Raw genomic sequence first — 22492 nt, 5'->3', positions numbered from 1 at the left:
CAAAACAGAGCTGTTTTCCCATTGATTTTGTTTCTAGAAGATATCTGAGATTGCATTAAAAAAATCAAGTATGGGTTTTAGATCTTAACATTCTTGGTATGTCTTTCAAAGATGTATATTACTTGTGGCTGAGACTTTGTAAATTAAATGATTTGGTAGATGTGTTCACAAAAGATGTGCTTCTTTGTTATATATACCCTGAACTCAAGTTATTTTTATTCGGTTCAGGTTCACACTGTATTCAGTTCATCACTGTATTCTCATAAATATAAAGGATTCAGACATATTAATCTGTGTTGTAAATAATTAATAACTGTGAGCTATTGTTACCTACACTGGAGTGGTAACTTTTATCCATACCATAAATAAGTGAAGAAGAATGTGACTTGAAGAGAAAAGACAATTATCTCCATGCCCATTCATTAGGAAGACATGAGAGTTAAACAATAAATAACTAACTCATTCTTTTATTTATCTGCTGACTTTAAAACCTTGCATTCATTTTTCAAGTTTCTTTTCTGCAATCCGGTTGATAGAACTGTCTCTCTTTACTTGAAATTTAAACCGAAATGTTTGATTGCAGCTGCCGAGGCATTCAGTAAAATAAATATCACAATACGTTTGACAAAGGGGAGAATGGAAATTTTTGTGCAAATTGTATTTTAATGTACTAATTCTGCTGCTGCAAAGAAGCTAGCTGAACTATATTTTACTGTTGATTTTTTTATTGATATATTTCTGCCAGATATTTGCACCTAATTACTAAACCACAAAAATGCATTAGTTTACAGCATTGGGATATTTATTCTTGCTGAAATAGTGAAATTACCTGCTTGGTTAAATTTAAGTGCATCCCTAGATATTTTCTGAATTAATAAACTGAGTTTGAGTCAATATCAAACTTGAGGCATTATAAATCTTAAAGAAATGTTGTCTTTTTTTCTAAATTTGAAGATTAGGCATTAGGCTTCCATTGATACTCATTTCTTTATTAAAATGAAGGTAATGATAATGTGAGTTTTAATGATCAAGCTTACATTATTGCGTTGGAAATATTAAGAATAATCACGTAGAAAATTTGAAAATAAAATAAAAAAACTTAATCTACTCTGACAGCCAGCTATAAGAAAAGAAAAAAATTATTTGTATGCAGGGTACTATCCTTTGTTGCTTTTCCTCTCCATTATCTCAAGTTGTTTTTCTAACTCAGATTTCTATTTTGCAGTTGTGCAAATTCTAAATTGTGTTCAACAACTCTTTGAACTGACCCCATTCCACCTTCTTTCAAAGACTGCATCATCCTACAAACATCACAAAAGTGAATCCAAAGCACAGTACTAAAACAACTTATCAAGATCTCCTCCTTCCCTGGCATCCAAATTTATCTTAAGGAGTAGCTCCCAGTTTCTTGACTGTGCACAGTGCCCTTTCATTGTGTGAATGGTGTTTCCCAGAAAGCCTTCCTCTTCTCCATAGTGCTGCTGTGCTGTACTTCTGCTTTGATATCAAGTACAGGTATTGATCCCACCATAGCTGACAGCAGTATGGATTGAGCTGTTTATATCGGTGCCCTGTATGTAGGCAGCAGTACAGCAGTGCTGTTGAAGAAAAAATATTTGAGAGTATTAGATTGCCTCTGGATAGGTACTCTCCTCTTCTCTTGCCAGCTGCTTCTGCTATCCTAGAACCTAGGAGGGAACAGAGCATGTTGTCATGCATTATACAAGAAAAGGTAGGCATATTGCCCCTTGGAGCTGTTTCTGCTCTACATTTCTGACTGACTACCTAACATAATTGGAGTTGCGAAGACCATAAAATGTCATTTCCTATAAATTATTTACAAATATTGGCATGGTGTTCAGATATTGTTCTGAGGTACTGACCCATGTATGATTCTTTCCATTCCAAAGCACTGTCATATTATAACAGAATTTTAATCATGAATGATAGTTAAAGTACTTGCTTTATCTATGAGCACACCTCTAAAGGGCTTTAATATCATATGTGGATATGAACCCAAGATGCATCCTAATGGAAACAGTCTCCATGGCACTGAGTAATGTAGTTGCTGCATCAAGACATTGCCCAAGTGTGCAACTGTAGCACTGTATGTGAAAGGGCACATCACAATGTCAATGTGTCATTGATTTGTCCCAGGCTGCTTTATCCCTGCACAGTCAAGCCTCCTTGCACATTATTTTCCTGTTATTAGGTTGACTTTTGAGTTTAAAGAAACAAAATGAGTAAGACAGAAACCTTCTTTCTCTGGTTTCTTTATACCACAGAAGTAAACTTAACACTTAGTTAGCTCTTTGACAACTGGTGGGAAAACTATTGCTAGGGAAGAAGCATCCTGTTGAAGAACCTAGGGTGTCAGCTCTTTGATGTATGAAGAAATAACATTTTATTTATTTCTCCCTAACTTCTCGCAAAAGGCTTATAAGACAGATTGTGTGTGTTTTGTATTTTACTCTGACACGTGCTGCAAAATGATCATTTGTGACACATTTTATAGGCAAATGGAAAATAAATTGCTTAAGAATATGCAAGGTGAGTGGAAGGCATGATAGACTACAAGAAAACGTGAAAGGTGAGAGGGAAGAGGGAACATGAAATTTATGTATTTATATTTCCCCTCATGTAGAAGAACAGTGAGTTACTTGATTTTCATTGATTGGAGAGAACAATTTTATTCGAGATGTGTTCTTTACAATAAGGCCATCTTTGATGTAGATTATAATATCACCACAAATAATAGACACATCTACTTCTTGTGTCTGCATGTAGTGCATGTAGTTGAATTGTAAGAACCTTGTTTCTAGAGAAAAAGAGCTCTGGGACAACAAGCTTTTGCTCTGTCTCCCTTGCTCTCATGTGAAATGGCCAGATGTATGATAATAAGTGAGCTTTCTGTCAACAGATGTTTATGAATCTTACTCCTAAAACCTCAGGGAATGTTTGCGTGAATATTCTATAGACATCATCTTAATGCTAGGTTAAAAGTTGGTTTGCATGGAGAAATGCTCATTTCTAAATGAACTAAAGCTCTTATTTGTATTGCTTGTGCAGTAACTCCAGATGCTCGTTAAGAACTTAACACTGTTGTTAGGATTGAACTGCCCCAGCAGAGGGAGAAAAGGGAAATTATGTTCCTGCAGCCATGCTGAATAACTTGAGTTCATACACATTAGCAACTTCAGTGATTACAAAGACTGATGTTCTCTGCCACTCTCCAGTAAAACTTACAGCTCTTTTGACCTTGGAGTTTTACTATTTGCGACATTTTTGCTACTCTTCACCTAACTGTTTTCCCAAAACATTTCATCCATACTTTGAACATTTTTCAGGAATATTTGAGGTACATGCATGAAGTGGAGGGAATGTAGAAATGTGAGATCCCTCTGCTGGTGCCAGAGACTGGCCTAAGAATTGTGGCATGTAGTTAGAAGTAAATATTATATTAAATAAGTCTGTCATAGTGGTAGTTATTCCTTTGCTTGCACCCAACTTCCACGTGTTACCACTTATACAGAACTGTAGTATTTCTTTGAGTTTCCAGTTGCGAGATTATGTGCGTGAGCTTTGATTTCTGTACCATCCTGCACATGATAGGAGCCTGCCTGTATCTATTCTATATTAACTCTTTGTCTCCCTCCTCATTCTCTCTCCTTCTTTTTTTTGTTTGTAAAGATTTTCTTCAACACTATTATTTCTGAAATTCTCATATTTATTATAAACTCAAATAACTCGCAATTGCAGTCTTTGTGAGAGGCACAGGACAGAACTGAAATTACCTCAGATGATACCTCAAACGTGTCATGTTAATTTTTATCTTTTAATTTTACATCTGTATTAACAGACTACATCATGTGATGAAATAAAAGATATGTTAAATTATTAAAAATAAGTTGTCAAGTATGATGGCAGAGTATCTAGTTGCACACAAGATTTGATTTGTTCAGGTCTTATGTGTCTGTACCCTTAGTGTATAATGTCAAACAGACAATCTGCTCAGTTTCCTGTGATTGAGCCTAAAGCCATTTCATGTAGAATTTGAACTATGTTTCTTTTAGTATTGCCCCCTCCCCCCAAGAAAAAAAGTAACATGATTACAGTTGTCCTTCAGTCCGTGAAAAAGGCTTAAACTGCCTGTAGAATGAGAAAAGTGGTAATATGCTAACACATAATATTTGTGTAATTTGCCTCCATTTTAATGATAAGAAGTTGGTTTTGTCTCTTTATCCTTCTTCAGTAATGTGCAGTGATAATATTATGCTCTTTTCAGGACAGGGTGTGGGCCAATGTGGGGAAGAGTTTAAACTGTGTTATTGCCATGGTGGACAAACTACTTGAAAAAGACAACAGCAGCAACATTAAAGAAGGTGAAATTGACCCTTCAGCCGCAGATTGCAAGCATGCAGGCAGTAAGCAACCTTTTGGTGTGATTTTTTTGTTGCTGTTTTCTTTTTTCCCTTTCTTTTCCCTTTTTTTTTTTTTTTTTTAATATGACCATTGACTAATGTAAATACAAATGGAAAAAGCCACAGAAAAATGAGATGAAGGAGTCAACAGTATCTTTGAGAGTGAAAAGATTTGCATAGTCATAGCTTTCAGTGGTGGTGGTCTGGCTTATCAAATAGAAGGTACAAGGTTTTATCAACAGAAGTAGGTTTTTTTTCAAAGAAGCTTTCTGTGCCCTTCAGACCTTTAGATAAGAATATATAAAATTCTCAACAGTGAGGTAGATGTAATTGTCAACTTGAAACAATCCTTAGAAGATGAACTTCCTGGTGTTAACTAGTTTTTCTACTAATAGCTGAAATTCAGGATGCCAATTAACAGTGGCAGAAAAAGCCTTAGTACACTTTGACACAAATTTCTCCTGTTACTACAGTACATTTGTACTGAGAGAGTCACATGCACTGTTTTTATTTCCGTACTCTAATTTCTAAAATGTTAAAGAACAAAATTTGAGATCGATATTGTTTTTAATCTTTTTCAAGTCTTGGAAAATTAAAATTTAGAATTATCCTTCATTTTTTATGCCCTCTTTTCATACAAGAAAAAAGAAACACTTAGCAACGTGAACACTTACTAGTTTTCCTTCACTGTTTTCAACTCCCTGAAAGTCTTCTCTGTTTTTCAGAATAAGGCATGAAATGTACTTAACTAGAACCATTCGGGTTTCAGTACAGTTTTAAGAAGTGGAGCTTATATTTGGAGTCTCAATATTGGTATTAAATGATCTTATTCTTTTTTTTTTTTTTTTCCCCAACATGATTGTATTTGTAGTATGGAGTCTTTTTAATCAAGAAATGTTAGTGGTACCATTTTCTTGTAGTTAGCTTCCAATGTGAGTTATGCCTTTGTTAGCCTAACTTTTCATGCAGTCTGACTTTTGAGTGTGTTCTTAAGACTGAATTTGGGTTATCACTTACCAAGGTAACACACTGTAGTTTCATCACTTGCAGGATTATGATTTCTCTGCGGGATAAATCAGGAAGAGCAGATGGATTTTAAAAGAGATCTTCTTACCTTTTTTAACTCAAGACTGTTTTGCTTTGGAGAATTACTTGACAGCATTGAATTCTCTTTATTTTTGTCTTTTTGTTTTTCATCAGAGTCAGAATATGAAAGCATGTCCTGGAGAATTAGAGATGCCAGTAAAATGCAATAGTTCATTCCTAGGTTTATACAGATGTCCACGTTTATCTGTGGTGGTACGAACTGCTCTTTGTACCACTCCATCAAATCTATCACACTCAACTTCTCTTCCACTGGCTCTGTGCAAATACTTCCTAATCTGCTACATGCAAAATCAACCAAGTTATCTCAAACAATTTAAACTGATGTTGTGATTGCACCTGGGTTATGCCTGGAGTGAAATATAAATTCAAAAACTAAGCTGCTGGGCAGATGAATTGGTCAAGGGTAACTTTCAGTGTAAGTTATGAAGAGTACCTGCAGAATGGTGCCGTATTTTATAACTCAAGTGACAGAAAACATCTGTTCATAGCCACATTGCTACAGACTGTGTATGTTAATTTATTTTTTGAATAATCTGATACCTGATGAGGACTCTGTAAATTGAGATTAAATTGTTCCGTCTTTCAGTGCCCTAGGGAATTGCATCCATCCAAATGCAATTGCCATTAAACATGTGAAATAGAATGCCATAGTTTTGTTTGCATCTTCAGAAGAACAGCTTTTACTTAAAATGATGGTAAAATGTAAACTGTTGTTACATTAACTGCAGAAATACCTGGAAGACTTAGTTTTCTGGTGTTCTACTGAGAAGTGAGAAATACTGCAGAATTACAATGATGAAACCTCATCCCTTCTCAAAGAGCTGAGTTCTCATCCATGAATTAAATAACTACAAGAGCTAAGCAGGAAAACAAAGAAATAGGGAGTGTGGTCCTGTCCTGAAAGAGTAATTTCAGACCATTGGGCTTAATTAGTGCATTCTGTTTGCACCAACTGTTTCAGAAGAGATTGTTTCAGTTTCGGGTTGGTTGATTTGTTCTGCTGGTATTTTCCTTAAGCCATTATGTTTTGTCTGGCATGTTCAGTTTTTGATGTCAATAAATTTACACTGTGTGACCTGTTATTTCAATCCTATTATTGGACTACTTTATAGATATTTGTATATATATTTATTAAGGGAATGATTAGCTACAGTAAATGTTAAAGTCTTCAGTAGCTGCCGTTAACTTTATAACCAAAAGTTTCTAGGGTTCTCTGTTTCTTTAAAAGACAGATGTTCTGCTTTAATTACATTTTTTGTTTGTAACTTCATACCATTTAAATTCTGAGGTAAAATAAAGCCATCAAAGATACCTAATGATTATTAGGTAATGTGGACAAGAATTATGGGATTGGCTTTTTCCCTCTGCTACCAGGGTAAAAAAAGATAGGAGTGCTATTGCACAGCCTTAGGCTCTTCCTATTTGATCATCAGCACATTTTAATGAACAGTTCAGTGGGCTTTATCTTGAAAAGAGCAGGAGCTTGCTTTTCTGCCAAACTTTATCATATTTCATGTGCAGCTTCAGTATAACATGTAGAATGACTAGCTGGGGGCTGAGCAGACCATTTGCCTTTGCAGGCAAGTTGAGAGAATGAGACTGAAGAATCCCATCCTAAATTGAACTTTAGCAACTCTGTTGGCAGTGGAAGCAGAGTACTATACTTGTACTGTCTTACTCTTCTTTTAATCTCATGCTACCTGTATAGCGATTATATGTTTTCTTTTAGTCCCATCCTTCTGTTTTCCATTTTAACATGCCTGGCTTTTACACCGTCTTTTAGTTTCCTACAAAAAGGCTGACTAGCATGATTTTTGAATTGAGTTTCCTTTCCTCATGACTAGGCTTTGACACCTTTGTTTGGATGCTAAATATTTCAAACAGGACAGGCTGCCCTTCTTGTGTTAGCAGCATGGCAGTCGTTCTGTAGTCTACTTGTAGTTTATGTTCTTGATCCTAATGTCCTTTCTGAAATGTTTATTCATTCAGTTAATCCTTCAGTCTTTTTGAAAGTCTTTTTTCCATTTTATTGAGGATTTTGCAAATTCAGTTTTAGAGAAATCTGATATCTGAAAGGCCAGTGTTTTCTGTAAGATACTTGAATCAGTTAGAAACAAAAGCAATAATTATTACAGTTCCTTTCCATATATGATTCTGCAAGCCTGTTGTCAGTTTCTTCAGGATCAGAGGTCCTGATCTGTGGTTATCCTGATGGCATCTTTCAGCAACAGCTGATGCTGAGCTGATTGCAGATTTTCTCCTGAAGAAAGAGTTGTGGACATCATGAACGTCTCACAAACTCTTCTAGATATGGAAACTATGTCTTTTAACCAAACAGTACCTTCAGACGTGAGTCACATTGTGCAAAGGAAAATGAGGACAATCTAAACATGAATTTAGATCAGGACTTTAAGGTTCTTTTTACATGTACTTTCTTTTCACAAGTTTATTAGTATTCCATGCTATCCTTTGCATATAAATACTGCATTGTCCAAAGTCTTTTAAATTTATATAGGTCTCAAAATACAATGCTTTTTGTTGTTGTTTTTTTATAAATGTGCTTCTCAGTTTCAAGGAGCAATTTCAAAGCTGCAGTATTTGCTGTGTTTCTCAGAAACAGACACTTGTACATTGTTAATGAATAACCTTGTTTTATGTCCTCACTGGAGTATTTGCAATTGGATATCCAGTATAAGAACAGATTTTAACAGATTTTAACACAGACCAATGATTGAGCATCTATGAAGATGTTCTTCTTTGACCCTTCAAAGAACTTGTTTTGTGATGTACTATTTTTTTTTAAATCTTAGAACACTAGTCTTACTTTAAAGTAAAAGGACAAGCCTGAAAGTATACCTGTCCATTCATAAATATTCTGTTCTCAAGTAGCTGTGTAATCCCTTTTTTGATTTGCAAACTAGCTCCACCTTCTGGGGATTGAACATCTCTACTAAAGGTGAACACTTTCTCTGTGGGCAAGGAGCTAAGTGATTGTTTTAGGTCATTTTATTACATGGGGATATTGTATTTTCTCCCATCCAGTTGTTAAGTACAAATCTATTTTATACTGTAAAGTAAAATAATTTCTCATTTATTTAACCATTCAGGTAGGGCTTCCTATAAACTTAGTATTTTTATTGTTTTATATGAAGCAAAGTGCATATGAAAGTAAAGCTCTCTGTACAGTGATCTTACGTCACTGTTTTCACATTAATATTTGGTAGGATCTATTTTTAACACAGTTAGCTTGACTATCATTCAATGAAAAAAATTACCTTGAGTACTCCAAATCTCTGAGTTTCTTCTAAGTGCAAAAGGAACTTACAAATTCTGACATTACTTGTGCTAGTCATATTTCTGATTTTTGTCTTTACAAGAATTACTTTCCAGTCTTAGAAAAATTCTTCTGAGAATGTGTTTGTGAAGCTACCTAGCACGTGGAGCATGACAAATAATTCATAAAATCATAAGAAAAATTAAGATATCAGTTTTTCACTGGCATCCTGGAAGGCTGTATGAAGTAGAATCCTCTTAGATTTGTTTTCAGTCCAGTATTATTCAATATTTTCATTACTGACTTGGCTTATGAAATATAGATGATTCTCATAAAATTTGCAGGCGATTAAAGCTGGGAGATGCTTTAAACACCATGGGAGTAGGACTAGAATGGATGTTGACGCAATGGAGCACTGAAATACTAGAATGCAGTTCACTGAGGACAAGTACAAAGTTATATTCCTAAAGAAACAGAAACACACTATGTGAAGTATCTGATTAAGGGGCAACTGGGTAGAATAAAACTCTGTATTACTTGACTTTTGTGGTTGGTATACGATCTACTCTTCTGTGAAGGAAAGCTGGTGGATCTCCTTAGTCCTCTCTACCAAACCTAAGTTGTAAAAGTATGCACATAAAATGTGTCTACTGTACAAATTCATCTTTTTCTTTCTTGCCCTGGATGTCAGTGTATTTGGTTGTGTTTGTTCAGCTCTCCTTAGGAGTAGATTGTCTCTACTTTCAGGTCTACTTTTCTACCCTTAAGTAAGCGATCATGCTTTCACAGCTTAGGTTGTGCTGCTGATTATAAGAAAAATGGGGAATACACAGGGATTTCATCAAATTATTTGTTCAGGTGAGAAGCAGGCTAGAAAATCCATTTTTATCAGTTATGTCCTGCTCACTGATTTAATGTACACTGTGTATTAATCTCATTCTGCTTCTCATGGCATTTATTTATTGATTAATTTAAGAAAAATCAGTATAATTTAAGACTCAAAAGAAGTATTTAGGTGACCTGGTCAACCTAGTCTGCCTTCCAGTTTTCTGCTGTATTTATAAATTTGAATGTGTCTCACAGCAGCCTCCAGCCTTTGTTTCTTTTGCTTTTATTCACTAGAATACCCATCCCATTTAGTACTCTTCATTTTTTTCTTCATAAAGTACAGAATTCAAATTACTACTTCATCTTTTTTATAGGCTTAAGAAGATTAAACTCTAAATCTTGGTAGCTGTCCTCTGCAAGCTCTTGTTTATTCCAGTAGTCTTTAAAATGTGTAAACCAGATGTTGGCATGTGTTGTTATCAATATTTTTGTATAAAATCATCTCCTTGCTTCAGCATGGAACTGGAGATGCTTATGTTCTGTTTGGTTCATGATGGCTGTAACTTGATAGCTACTATTTTCCAGGGATTAGCTCTTCAGTCTTTATTTCTTCAACTGAAATATGTATGTCTCTGTTAAAACATAGTTTGTCTCACCACATAGGCACTGTTTGCAAAGCAATCCAAGTTATTCTCTCTGACTGCTCTGTCTTAATTCCTATTCCTTCCTTCCTGCAGCTTAATTTTTTGTGGTTCCTCCTGGCTGTCTGTGCTCTCTGTTGTCTTGGCTACAGTTTTATCCATTTCCATATTTTTCCGTAGCATAGCCAAATTAACTTTGCAGCAGGCAGCTATGTGGTCTGGTTTAAAGAACTCCATAGTACTAATGAGCCTTTCACTGACCTGATTCAGATTCTGTTACCTGAAAAAATGTGCTGTTATCTTCCACGTAATTACAGTTTAAATTGAATAGATTTTGATTACCATTGATTCTTAATTACACTAATCTACAGGTTAAATGACTTAGTGCTGAACAGTATTAAGTCAGTTACACTCCCTGTTTTTATATAGATTTTTATAGAGCACAGGTTTCTCTCTTTTGAAACTACAACAATGAAAGCAAGGGGCACAATCTGAAAGAAGACTTTTTTTTTTTATTATTATTTGCTTGTTGTAAAGGAGTAGGCAAAACTACAGATAAGTACAGTGCAGGTCTGCTTTTATTACATCTTCATGAATTCAGGAACAGCTCAAATAATTGGGCAAGTTTGAGTAAGCTATTCTAGTTTTCCTCCATTTCTCATTATCACTTTCTGCCACTTCTTGTATATTCAGAAGTCCAATTTTCTTTTTAATATGTTTCACTAGCCTGTTTTTTGGGGTTTTTTTTGTTTGTTTGTTTGTTTTTCTGAGATTGCTAACATGCATTTTAACTGAGCAAAACATTTTATAGAATTATTTGAAATCTCTCTGCTCAGAGGAACTAAAAAAATAATGAGTTCAATATCTCTATTTGAAGAGAATACAGATAGAAACTAAAAAGAAAAATGAATGTGACTTGAAGGTTACTACCTTTCCAGCCTATACATTAAATAGGTAATAGCCTTCCCAGGTAACTATTTGTTCTTCTGCTTTGCCTTCCAGCACCCACTCTTTCTTTAATATGTGCTATTTTGGAGTTTGTTTTTTTCTTTTTTGGCTACATTTCATTTGCTTAGATCTGAGTTGTCAGTGCTATATAGAACATGAGATTCTTCATCATATTCATGTCACGTTAAATGAGTTTTCACCCTTAACCCAAAATGCTCTTTAACGCTTTAATGCAGGCTTTACAAGGAAATTCAGTCTGTTAGAAAAATATCCCCCATCTCAATTGTAAGGTAGAGTCATTCCTCTCATGTTTGCAGACCCACAATGGTAGAATAGAGCTGTAGTGTCACCAAAAGTCTAAGGCATTCTACTGCAAACCACAAAAAACAGATTTTTTTTCTACAACTTTCCTTTTTTGGAACTAATGATCTGTCTTGTTCTAGGTGACTGGTATGAGCAGCTTTATCCCCTGGTGATTACACTGAAGGATTGCATGGGAGAGGTGGTCACTAGGGCAAAGCAGTCCATGGCGTTTGTTCTGCTCCAGGAGCTTGCCTGTGGTTTGCCACAATGTTTGATGCTGACCCTAAGGAGAGACATTGTCTTTAGTCAAGCAGTAGGTTGTCTTATATCACTTATCCTCTACTGTGGTGACTATATTTGATGTTATTAGTATTGCTGTAATTGAACATGCTATGCTTGCAAATGCATTGGTTTGTTATTTTTTCCTCCCAGTTTAACACAACTTTTTCATGTATTTTCCATTACATCTACCTAAGTATCTTATAATGTGTTTGAAAAATCAATAGTAAATGGAAATCCATAGTAACTGAATCACTGAGTCACAGAAATAGGTCTGCACTATACTGAAATATCTTAAGTAATCTATCCCTTTTGCACAAAGAAGGATCCATAAAGCTATTGATACAGACTACCCAGATTATCTATGCCAGTATTCTTACCTGTAAGGATCTCAAGTCTAGCCTGAACATTCCTTGCTGTTATTCAAGCTGGAAATTTTTCTTCTGGTCACCTTGGAAATGAATTATAGATCATTTGTTTTCAGTTTGAATCAGTATTTTATGTGTCCAAAGACTGTCAACATGTCTGTCCTCAGAGCAGTCTTCTTCATAGCTGAAGTTCTTTGGATCCTCTCCTGTAGATGGTGTCTTCCAAATAGTTTTCTTATAAATGACTTGTCTAATTTCTGCTTCAAGATTGTGTATTTTTCCTAACATAGTTAAGGATTTTGGGTGTGATGAGCAAGGAGGTGTTTGCATTAAGTAGGTGCCAAGCTGCACTGAAATCTATTATAATTCACTTCCTTCTGTGTTTATATTCTATTAAGGAAGGCTCTGGTTTCATTTATTCTAGTGTAAATAATACAACCTCAAAAAAAAAAAAAAAAAAAAGGGGGGGGGGTTTTTGCAATATTAAATAAGAGAATACTTATTTTTATACAATGAAGTGGCTCGACAATAAAATAGCATGAAATAATGTATATAGTCACTAAGTGGAAATACCTAAGTTCTCAATAATCTAAATATTACTGATGTGATTTCACATTTTATTTTCTTTATAGCTTGCTGGATTGGTCTGTGGGTTTATAATCAAGCTGCACACATGTTTACATGATCAAGGATTTTTACAACAGCTTCATACTGTTGGATTACTTGTGCAATATGAAGGACTCCTAAGCACATATAGTAAGTAGAGTTCTTGGACGACATTCCTTATGCATGCAGACCAGATGTTTACCCAGGAGTTTCTGTTTTTAACCTTGATTCTATTTCCAGAAATTTGGCTTGCTGAATCAAGAAATATTAGCTTGAAGAGAAAGTAGGCTTCCATATTGTGGCACATTGAAGCTGTTGATACTTTGTTGTCAATGCAATATATCACAAATTACTTATTTTATTTTCACTCCCTCAGAGAGCAGTAGCTGATACAGAGTGCTGAACTGCAGTGCCTGAAATACAGGAGGTTAGCTTCATCAGTACAGCTAGGGGATCTCTTGATTTTGATAAATACTTCGTTTGTAAAGGCATTTGACCTGACCCAAAATAGGTTTACAAAGCTAACCCAAACAGAACATGTAAGGGGTTGCTATCTCCTGTGCCCTGACTGTGTCAGTATTGGCGATGTGAAGATACCTTGAAAACTGTTTAATTGTTATGGGTTCCGTCCTTCAATATCTATTTAAAAGATATTTGGAGAGAGAAATTGCAGCTTGTTTCAAAATGGTTTGAACTAGACGTATTGGAATACTCCCCCAAAATAGAGATTTTGATTAAGTAGAAGGATTTAGCATTTATGCAGTTCTTTGCTGCGTAGGCAATTGCATCTCCACACTTGAAGATTGCCATCAGACTCCTTTTATGCTATATTCGCTGTTATTCTTAAAACCTTTGTCCTCCATCAGCAGGACAGTCTTTAAAAACACTTTTAGAACAGACAAAAAAAAAAAAAGAAAGCTTTTCTGAAGTTATTCTATGCACATATAGAACAGGTTGATTTTCAGAGGTGCTTAATACTCGTTATCATCTAGGCCACAGAGAATTGTCAGCAGTTCTTAAAATCAGCCTGCTTTTATGTAGGTTACTTTAATGTGGATTTGGGACTGTGACTTTTAGATGCACAGACCGGAAAATATAATCCCTGAATTGCCTTACTATAACCTATTCAGTGTCATCTGTCTTCTCTGTTAAATAACTTCTGTAATCTTTCTGTATAGGTGAAGAAGCAGGGATGCTCGAAGACATGGCTGTGGGAATTTCAGATCTGCAGAAAGTAATGTTTAAAGTCATTGAAGCCAAATCAGAAGACTTTTTGCCTATTATAACTGGGAGGCGGTAAGATTATTATTTTTTTCCTGGAGTTCATGGCAGGTAGTTTTAAATGGTAGCACATGAAAACACACACAATGATTTGCTTGTTGCTGGGTTCTTTTATATAGAAAGTACAGTAGTTTCATTTTTCATGAGGCAGATGAGATGCAATGAGGTAGCAGGGATTCTTAAAGCTATCAGTCTATCAGTAATACGGGATCTGTGTTACTTTCTCGATGAGCACCTAAAAGTTCCAAATATTAGTACAAATTAATTGTAACAGTGTCTGAATTGTGTATAAAATTTGTGTTGCATTTTTCATATTCAGGAATCAAATAAAAAATAGTGACAAGGCCAATATTGCCAGAAGTGGCCTCTGAGTAAATATACCTTATTTGGAGGTGACCAGAACTTTAATTTTTCAGTGTGACAAATGAAATCACATTTCAAAGAGCTAGACCTTGGTTGTCTTAAGATGAAAATTGAAAAACTCAGATGCCAAAAACTAGCACAGAAATGGTCAGTTTTGAAAAATGAAGCCTATCGTATTTGCTGAAGATCATTCAGAACACAAGCAGCATCAGAAGTCCTTGTGGGAAGCCATTAATGCATTGCGCATGACTCATCTCCCATAAGCAGAGCTGGATATTGGGGCATAAACTGAAATACTTGATTAATTTTGGCCTGAAAAGGGTTAAAAAGATGGTAACACACAAGGAATGGGATTTTAATCTTCAGTATTACTCTAGGCTGAAACTCTGAATGTTCTTACTTTTGCCAAAATCACTTCCTTAATTGTGTCGTTATTCTTAAGCCAACAGTAAATTGAATTCAGCTAAAAGCAGCCACTATTAGAAACAATGTTTCCTCTGAAGGAGGCTCTCACAACTGATTTACTTAATTTTTCTTGATGATTAATTCTTATCCTATGGGCCTACTCAGAAGTGATCAAAATAAATGGTAGAAAGGCCAGAGAATGATAGGCAACACATTGGGAATAATTGAGAATAATTATGATGTACAGATAAGGCAGAATAAATTCATCCTTTGTAAATCACACCAGTCAAACATCTTGAAAAACTTAGCTGCTGCATTTATTGGCTCGCTGCCCTCGCTGTGATACACTGAACTGTCACATCAGGAGGTCCTGGTTTTGCAAGACTCAAGTCTGAAGCTGCCTTAAACATTTTGGATTGATAAAGTACTCATTTCTTATAGAAGAGATATTACCTGTGGTTCTTGTACTGTACTTACTGGAAAGAGTTAACTCAATGGAACTGATATAAGACTGAAAAAATAAAGTCATTTAAGGCCTGAATGGAGCCCTGTTTCTTTTAGAGCTGTAATGAGACAGCTCCTATCAAACAGCATGTGGAAGCTGGTCATAAAAAGAGAAGACAGTGGAAAAACTGAGAATGCCCAGAGAATCTACAATTCGGTGGTTGTTTGTGGTGATGAATTTTATATGATGTAGCTTAACATAATAAGGCTACATTTTGCATTTCTACAATTAATACTGCATTCTATATTAGCTGTAGAAATGCAAGGCAAAAATTGAAAGTACCGATTCTTAATTTGCAGTCAGAGAATTTGCTTATATTTGAATTTTGAGGGAACTACTGAAGACTGAGATTCTATGTGTAAAACCAAAACAATCCAAAGAGCATGGCACTGAGTAGCACTCACCTGCCAGCATAGATGGCTGACTCCAGAAATCCAGATGGAATAAAGTTCAGGCATTTGCATGCTTCTTTATGGACAAAACTAGTTAGCACTTTTATAAAACCCTTTGTTAGAATGTATTTGATTGTGTGTGTGAACTTTAAGGCATTGCAGGGTTTGATAAAAGTGCTTTCAGCTAAGCACATGATCAGGCTGGCACTTGCAGCCACACTGAAGTGATGTAAGCAGTTGTCACTTGGCTGGATAAAGCACCTCCCTGCTGAGATACAGAGGCTGTTTGCATTTATTATTCTTTCTGTTACAAAGCAAAGGTGCATGTAAATGACTTGTTCTGTGTTTGTGGCAATGAGCTGTGTGCGCGTTTGCAGCTGATTGCAGGTAACTCCAGTCTGTGGCCCTCACCTGCATGGGGTTAATTGTGAGAAGCTTTTTATCAGGACTGAAAGTGTATATCAATCTTATGTCATGATAACAAATGAATAAGGCAAATAGAGAGGGGACTCTTAAGAAGTCATGTTTAAGTGAAGAAAACATAGAATACCTAAATCTTTAGAATTAGTTTACAAATAAACAATAATGTACTATTTACCCTTTTAAACATGCAAGATGTCTCTACTACTTGTCTTGTTTCTTCTCTTCCCTAAGAGATCATTCAATTAAAAAACAAAACAAAAACATTTACTATTTTGTTGTTGTTTGGTTTCTCACGTTTGTATTGGAAAATAAAATGGATAATAAGGTCACCACATGTCAAAACTGCCTGGTACATTTGCATTTAAATTAGCCATAAAGAGAGAAACCAAGTGATAATTAAATATGTTGCTCTAGAGCTCTTTTTTATATAAGTAGAATCGTAGCACTTGTAAAATTTTAGTAAATGAATGCCAAGTCCTCCAGTTTGGTTTGGCTGTTTGGTTTCGTTTCTTCTTTCTACCTGACTTCAGACCCATTTCTGGAGTTACTCTCATGGTTGAATAGCCTTTTTCTTAATTGATGAAAAGAGGATTGTTCTAATTATGGAAGTGGCTAAAGGTCTTTTAATTTTACCAGGGATCATCTCTATGATTTGAACAAATATATAACTTCTTTATTTAATTTAAGGTAAGAGGAGGCACTTAAGTGAAACCAGTGTAAATTGGCCTAAAGGTCAACACTAAGAAATGTTATTTCACACACTCAAAAGGTCTGTAGTGATTTTGGCGATGTGGAATGTAGCAGTACAGTGGTTTGACGATTTTAATTCAGTAACATACAGTCTTTAAATTAAACTAAACCAACATTTCTTCTCAACCTCCTGAAAGCACTACATCACAGGAAGAGGTTATAGTAACTTCACAGCAGCTAGTAATGAATGCTGCTTTACAAAGATCTACATCCTTTACTGTCATCCTTGCTAACTCTGTATTTCCTTCATACAGATGAATTACTTAAATAAAACAGAAAACCTCTGAGTCTTGTATCCTCCATTCGTAGCTACTGACAATCTCCTTAATTTGAAGCATCTCAGAGATCTAGACCATACCAAAGCATGTGCTGTTGCCCTTGCCACATGGAATTATGTTTAAATCATAAGTCTGCTTTGGACCCAGTTTATGTTATTCTTAGACATGTGGACAGGACTCCTGCTCTGAGACTATGGCACTCATTTATCCAGATTGTCATTTTTCTTGAGAGTTATCTGCCTTCCCCTCCTCCTTTCAAGTTCTACATTTGGGAACTCAAATTTCTGTTTGACTTTTTTAGCAAACACACGAACAGTTGATTGAGAGACTATAAAATAAATTATTTTAATAGAAGCAAACAGCATTATGTAGAAAAAAATAACTAAAGTCAAAAAAACAAAATCTATCCTTTTCCATTTCAAGTTTGCATGCGCACATCATGTGAGATCCTAGGCCTGGTTTCTTCAGGTAGGATATAGATACTCCTTCACTACTGCTGTAATATTTTTCTTTCTTGATGTCATACTTAAGTGAGCTTTGTAGGAAAGCTCTTTGCTATCAGTTGGCCCTCTCTGAATGATTAAAATTGCCAAGTCCTGAAGGCAAACTAATCTGCTTCTAAAGTATTTTTATTTATTAATCTAATTGCTCTAATTATAGAAAGGAAGCTAACAAAAAACAAGATAACTGCATATTATTGTTTCTGTCTTGTCAATTCAGGCATCAGTCCTCAAAGACAGGTGAAATTCAGTTTGAGGGTTTCACAGTGAAGGACATAAGAAACTGAACTGGCAATCAAAGCAATATATTTAATAAACTCCAACCAAGCATAAAAATGTTGTATCACATCCTTCTCCTAAAATCCAGTGTTTCAGAAATCAGTCTTCAGTTATTACCTGAACAGAGTCTGTTTTGTTGTTCATTACGTTCTCTAACTCTAACCTCAGTGTGAAAATCCAGACTCTAAAAGAAACCTGGAATTTTGCATTGGGTTTTTATGAAGGGTTTTTGCTTTATCAAGACCATTACTATACTTTGAGTGAGCAGGAGGAATTCAAGTTGCGGCTTCCAGAAGGAAGTTGTTTTTGTAATTCAACAAGAACTTAAGAGTTGGGGTGTTCTTACAGATATTTTGGTGGTAGAAGACTTTTGCCTATTTCACTCTTAATCCTATTTTCACTTCTGTAAAGAAGTCTTTATCAAATGCATGTAATTAAATATATTTGCCAATTTCCAAATAAGTTTGTAGTACTCCTAAAACAACCAAACTGATTTTTAACATTTAGTGTTTTAACACAGTTAAGAGGAAAAAAGGGAATTGGTTTGTATGCATAAATGTTCACTATGGCTTAGGAAAATTATAAATTCAAACAAACTAAGCAATATTCCTATTCTTATTCTTCCTTTTATTTTTCCTAGTGAACATTATGTCATAGAGGTCCAGCTTCCAGCAAAGATGTTTGAGTTGCTACCACAGGAGATTAAAGAAGGAAAGCTACTACGCATGTATCCAGTACTCTTTAATGTTGGAATCAATGAACAGCAAACACTTGCAGAGAGGTAAGAAGACACTTGCCAAAATATTTTCCTTATTTTCTGAGTATTCTATGTGAGACATCTCTCACAGGGTTACAAAGAAATCATTTTTTGTTATTTTCTCTTAGACCACCTCAGCTTGACTTTGTATGTGTTTTAATAAGTATTAAAGGAAATAAGTACAAGCAATGAAAAAAACCTGCAAAATAATATGAAAGGCCAAGTGAAGAGATGGCCATATACAGGACTTCATTGTGCATTTATTTCACACAGCCAACACTGGGTTTTCCTTGGATATAAGTATGATATATATTTCTAGATTATATATGTGGAAGTTTGTGTGGGGTGCTTTGGCAATGAAGTCAACAGAAGTTCAAAAATTCTAAATTCTTAGTATCTTAGAGTTGGAATTGAAAGTACTGGAGAAATGATAACTGATAAAAAGAACCTTTTTACTCAACTTCTTAGGCTTGATGATTTTTTTAACAGCATTAAGAAGTGTTAATTATTCATATAGAATTTGCTGCTGATATGTTCGTAAAAAAACATGAAGGCTGATGGTAAAATTTCGGGTAGTGTTCAGTATAAAGTCAAAACCAAAAGCAGTCTAAGTGTAGGTGAGCAAATACATGGGCATAGTGAAAAACTGCTAGCTTGGACAATAGGTAAGAAACAGAGAAACTGAAACACCCTTGAAAATGAAAGTAGCTAATTTTTGATGCCATAAGAAAGGGAAAAGTGATTTTATGGGATAAGTAACATATCTAGAGTGATGACATACAAACAGCAAAATCACTCATGATAATTGTGAGTAGGATGCTTCACATTCTTCCAAATGGTGGAGGAGGAAATTCGGAGAAATTTTCTGTGGATGGTTACATCATTCCCAAATATTACTTTGAAGTCACTTGGAAGATGAGTAATATGTTTGACCAAATTTAATACATTCTGGAATTTGAGTTGTTCATACAATTTAAACATTCTGAAGAATTACTTGGTTATGTGTTTTAGGTTTTTCATCATTTTACTATGATTTTATAGGTTTGGAGATACCACTTTGCAAGAAAACATTAATCAAGAAAACTTAGAACTTCTAAAAGAATATTACAATCTGTTTACGGAAAAAATGCCTCCTGATTGTGAGTATAACATAATAAAGTATCCAAATGGCTTTTTAAAGTTTTTATAGATGAAAATTGATAAGGAAGTAATTTTAACGCAATATTATTATGCAGATTTTAGATTTAGGCAATTTATTCCATAAAATTAAGCACTTGGGGCCTGTTTGAGCCCAGGACCATAGCAGAAATGACAGGAAGAGTGAAATGCAGTAGTGGTGAACCAAACAGCTCCTTTAAATTATTCATATGATATGTTCTTTAATAATTTAAATAGAGGACAGTCCGTACTTACTATATTTGTACAGATGTAGTCTCTGGGAATTTTCATCAGTTTTACTTATTCCCACTACTTTTCTTTCTGAGTATGTGCATAGGTTGCTCCGAAAATAATGCGTCCTATTATTATGGAAGTGACACCAGATACAACAAGTACAACAACACTATTTGAATAGAGCAAATTCTCAACTACAAAATGCTGTTTTTCAGTGTAGTTGCCACCATTAGCTATGAATTTTCACCCGCAATAAACAAGAGCCTGCATGCTGCACTCATGAAAACCTGCGCTGGCAGAGATGACCCACTGATATTGTGGCCCCTGCTGAAATACACCACCCACTTTTATAAACATACTGTTCTGTTATTTTGTGAAAGCAAACACTGCAAGGACCTTTTGCATCAATATAATCCTCTTAAAGCAGTCTTATTGGCTAAACTATATTCTCCTAAGTTGCAAATTGTACAGCCTCATTTTAAATAGCTTGGATTTAGGTCTCTGCCCCTTATTCTTTTGTAACTATCTGTGAATCTAAAGTGCTGTTGTGCTAGGGGGCATTTGTAATGCCTTGTGATGAATACTGGGTAAAACTTGTGCTCTCTTACAGATGGTATTGATTATTTTTGCTGATTTCCATTCTGTGTGCATACTCATAATTTTTACCACATGTGGTGCTGAGTACGTGTACATACTTATATTTCATCTCAGAGTAAATTTTTGTTAATAACTTTAACAGAAGTGAAAGGTGTATTTCTAAGGTGTATGCAATATGACCATTGATCCACTCATATCTCTAATATTTCTAAGTTTTCTATCAAAAGTCTTATGTAATAAGTTAGTGATTTTTTTTATTTTTTTTTTTAGGGGAATCTTTGCAAGAAAGGTACCAAAATGCAAAAAACTAAACTTGTCTGAAATTAGGTCTAAAGTGTATCTGCTGCTTTGTAAATGAATCTGGTTACATAAAAGCAAAGATTTAGATACAGATAGTGTTTACTCCTTTTCACTGACAAAAGCTAACCTTGTACTGCCTTCCTCTAGAATGATTATTAGTGTGCTGCACAGTCTTCCTGGACTTCTTCCAGACTGTGCAGACTTGTAAGAACTGTGCTTGTCTAGCTCATCCTGTCTTTTCTGGTTATTATTGCCTTCCTGCATTTTCTCTGCCTCTGAGAGTCAAGTCTGGCTGTTGTCACAGTTTTTATATAACTCAAAGTTATGGTTCTGGTTCCACTACACTTCCTGGTTGCTCTTTACAATTACACAGTATTGGTACTGCACAGCTCTTCCTGTTATCTAAACAAACTGCAGGGCAGAGGTATCCATCAACATACACTATCAAGATTAACAATATAACTCAGCTTGGAGGAAGATGCCTTTCAAACCAGCCCCTTCCTACATTATCCCTATATCTCCATTAGTTAATTTTTGTTTTGAGGTTGTTTTTTGTTTTGTTTTGTTTTGTTGGTTTTTTTTTTAGGAGAGAGGGAAAGGGGGACTGAAGCACTCCAAGGTGTTCAGCCAGAGGAGTACTTCATTTCTTTCCCCTTTCCTCCACCTTTATGCTCCAGCTTTTAGGAAGATATATCTCCACACAAACTGGCAGCAGCCCTGACTGTGGAGCCAAGTGAGAGCCATTCAGCATTGATGGCTTCATCACACCTTTCCAAATAGTCCAAATAGTTTCCTATAGTGCCAAACCTGTGCTACAAAATAAACGCATGACTCATTTTAAAGAGCTGTTAGTTACAAATTTGTCTCATATAACCCATAAAACCAGACCCAATTTGAGGACTCTCAGTCCTGTTGGCAGGCAGTTGTATCCACAACCCTTAGACATCCTCTCTTTGGATGCTTCACTTCAAAGAATAAAGCTTTGCAGTCCCATGAAGGTATTGCCACCTTTGCTATTAGATTTTCTCTCACTGCAGAGCTTTTCATTGTATGTTCAAGCCTTCTCTCTACTCCTCATTACTAAAAAATATTGTTAAATCCTGCATATACCAAATGCCGACTTCCTACCTAACTTTAAATGAGTATGCACTCCATCATTCTTCCATTTCCTAATCCCTTGAATTCTCTCCCAACAGGAAATTGCGAACCCAGTAAGTTACAGTGTGCCCCAAGAAAGATCCCTACCAGAATTGCCAACCAATTCAATTATTTTAGACACCAAAATAGCTTTAGGATAAAAATTCATAATAGAACACAGAAATGTGATTGTTATTTAGTAGTATGGATGTAATTGAAAAGAGTGCCTTAGAACTCAATTAAGTAGCAGAGAACGTAAAATAAGATAAAGCTGTTTCACAAGTGATATTTGGTATCACTGATTTGCTACCTAGCACCCACAGCAACATCACTGTTGCAAGGCACATCCCTTGTGTGA

General features: G+C 35.3%; 1 protein-coding gene across 9 annotated transcripts in view; it reads left to right on the top strand.

The window, feature by feature from the left end:
• The window catches only part of INPP4B (inositol polyphosphate-4-phosphatase type II B), a 249236-nt gene that overhangs the window by 191047 nt on the left and 35697 nt on the right, over positions 1 to 22492 (top strand). For all 9 annotated transcript variants that reach the window (XM_015861147.2, XM_015861150.2, XM_015861145.2 and 6 more), the window contains 6 exons: positions 4286 to 4424; positions 11663 to 11835; positions 12802 to 12925; positions 13954 to 14071; positions 18592 to 18732; positions 19750 to 19847. In XM_015861147.2, coding sequence (XP_015716633.1) covers positions 4286 to 4424; positions 11663 to 11835; positions 12802 to 12925; positions 13954 to 14071; positions 18592 to 18732; positions 19750 to 19847 — 793 coding nt within the window. The remainder of the gene's footprint in view (positions 1 to 4285; positions 4425 to 11662; positions 11836 to 12801; positions 12926 to 13953; positions 14072 to 18591; positions 18733 to 19749; positions 19848 to 22492) is intronic.

Source organism: Coturnix japonica, chromosome 4 (genome assembly GCF_001577835.2).
Source record: "Coturnix japonica isolate 7356 chromosome 4, Coturnix japonica 2.1, whole genome shotgun sequence".
NCBI lineage: Eukaryota > Metazoa > Chordata > Aves > Galliformes > Phasianidae > Coturnix > Coturnix japonica.
The sequence above is the reverse complement of the archived record's forward strand: the minus strand, read 5'-3'. Positions and strand labels throughout refer to the sequence as shown.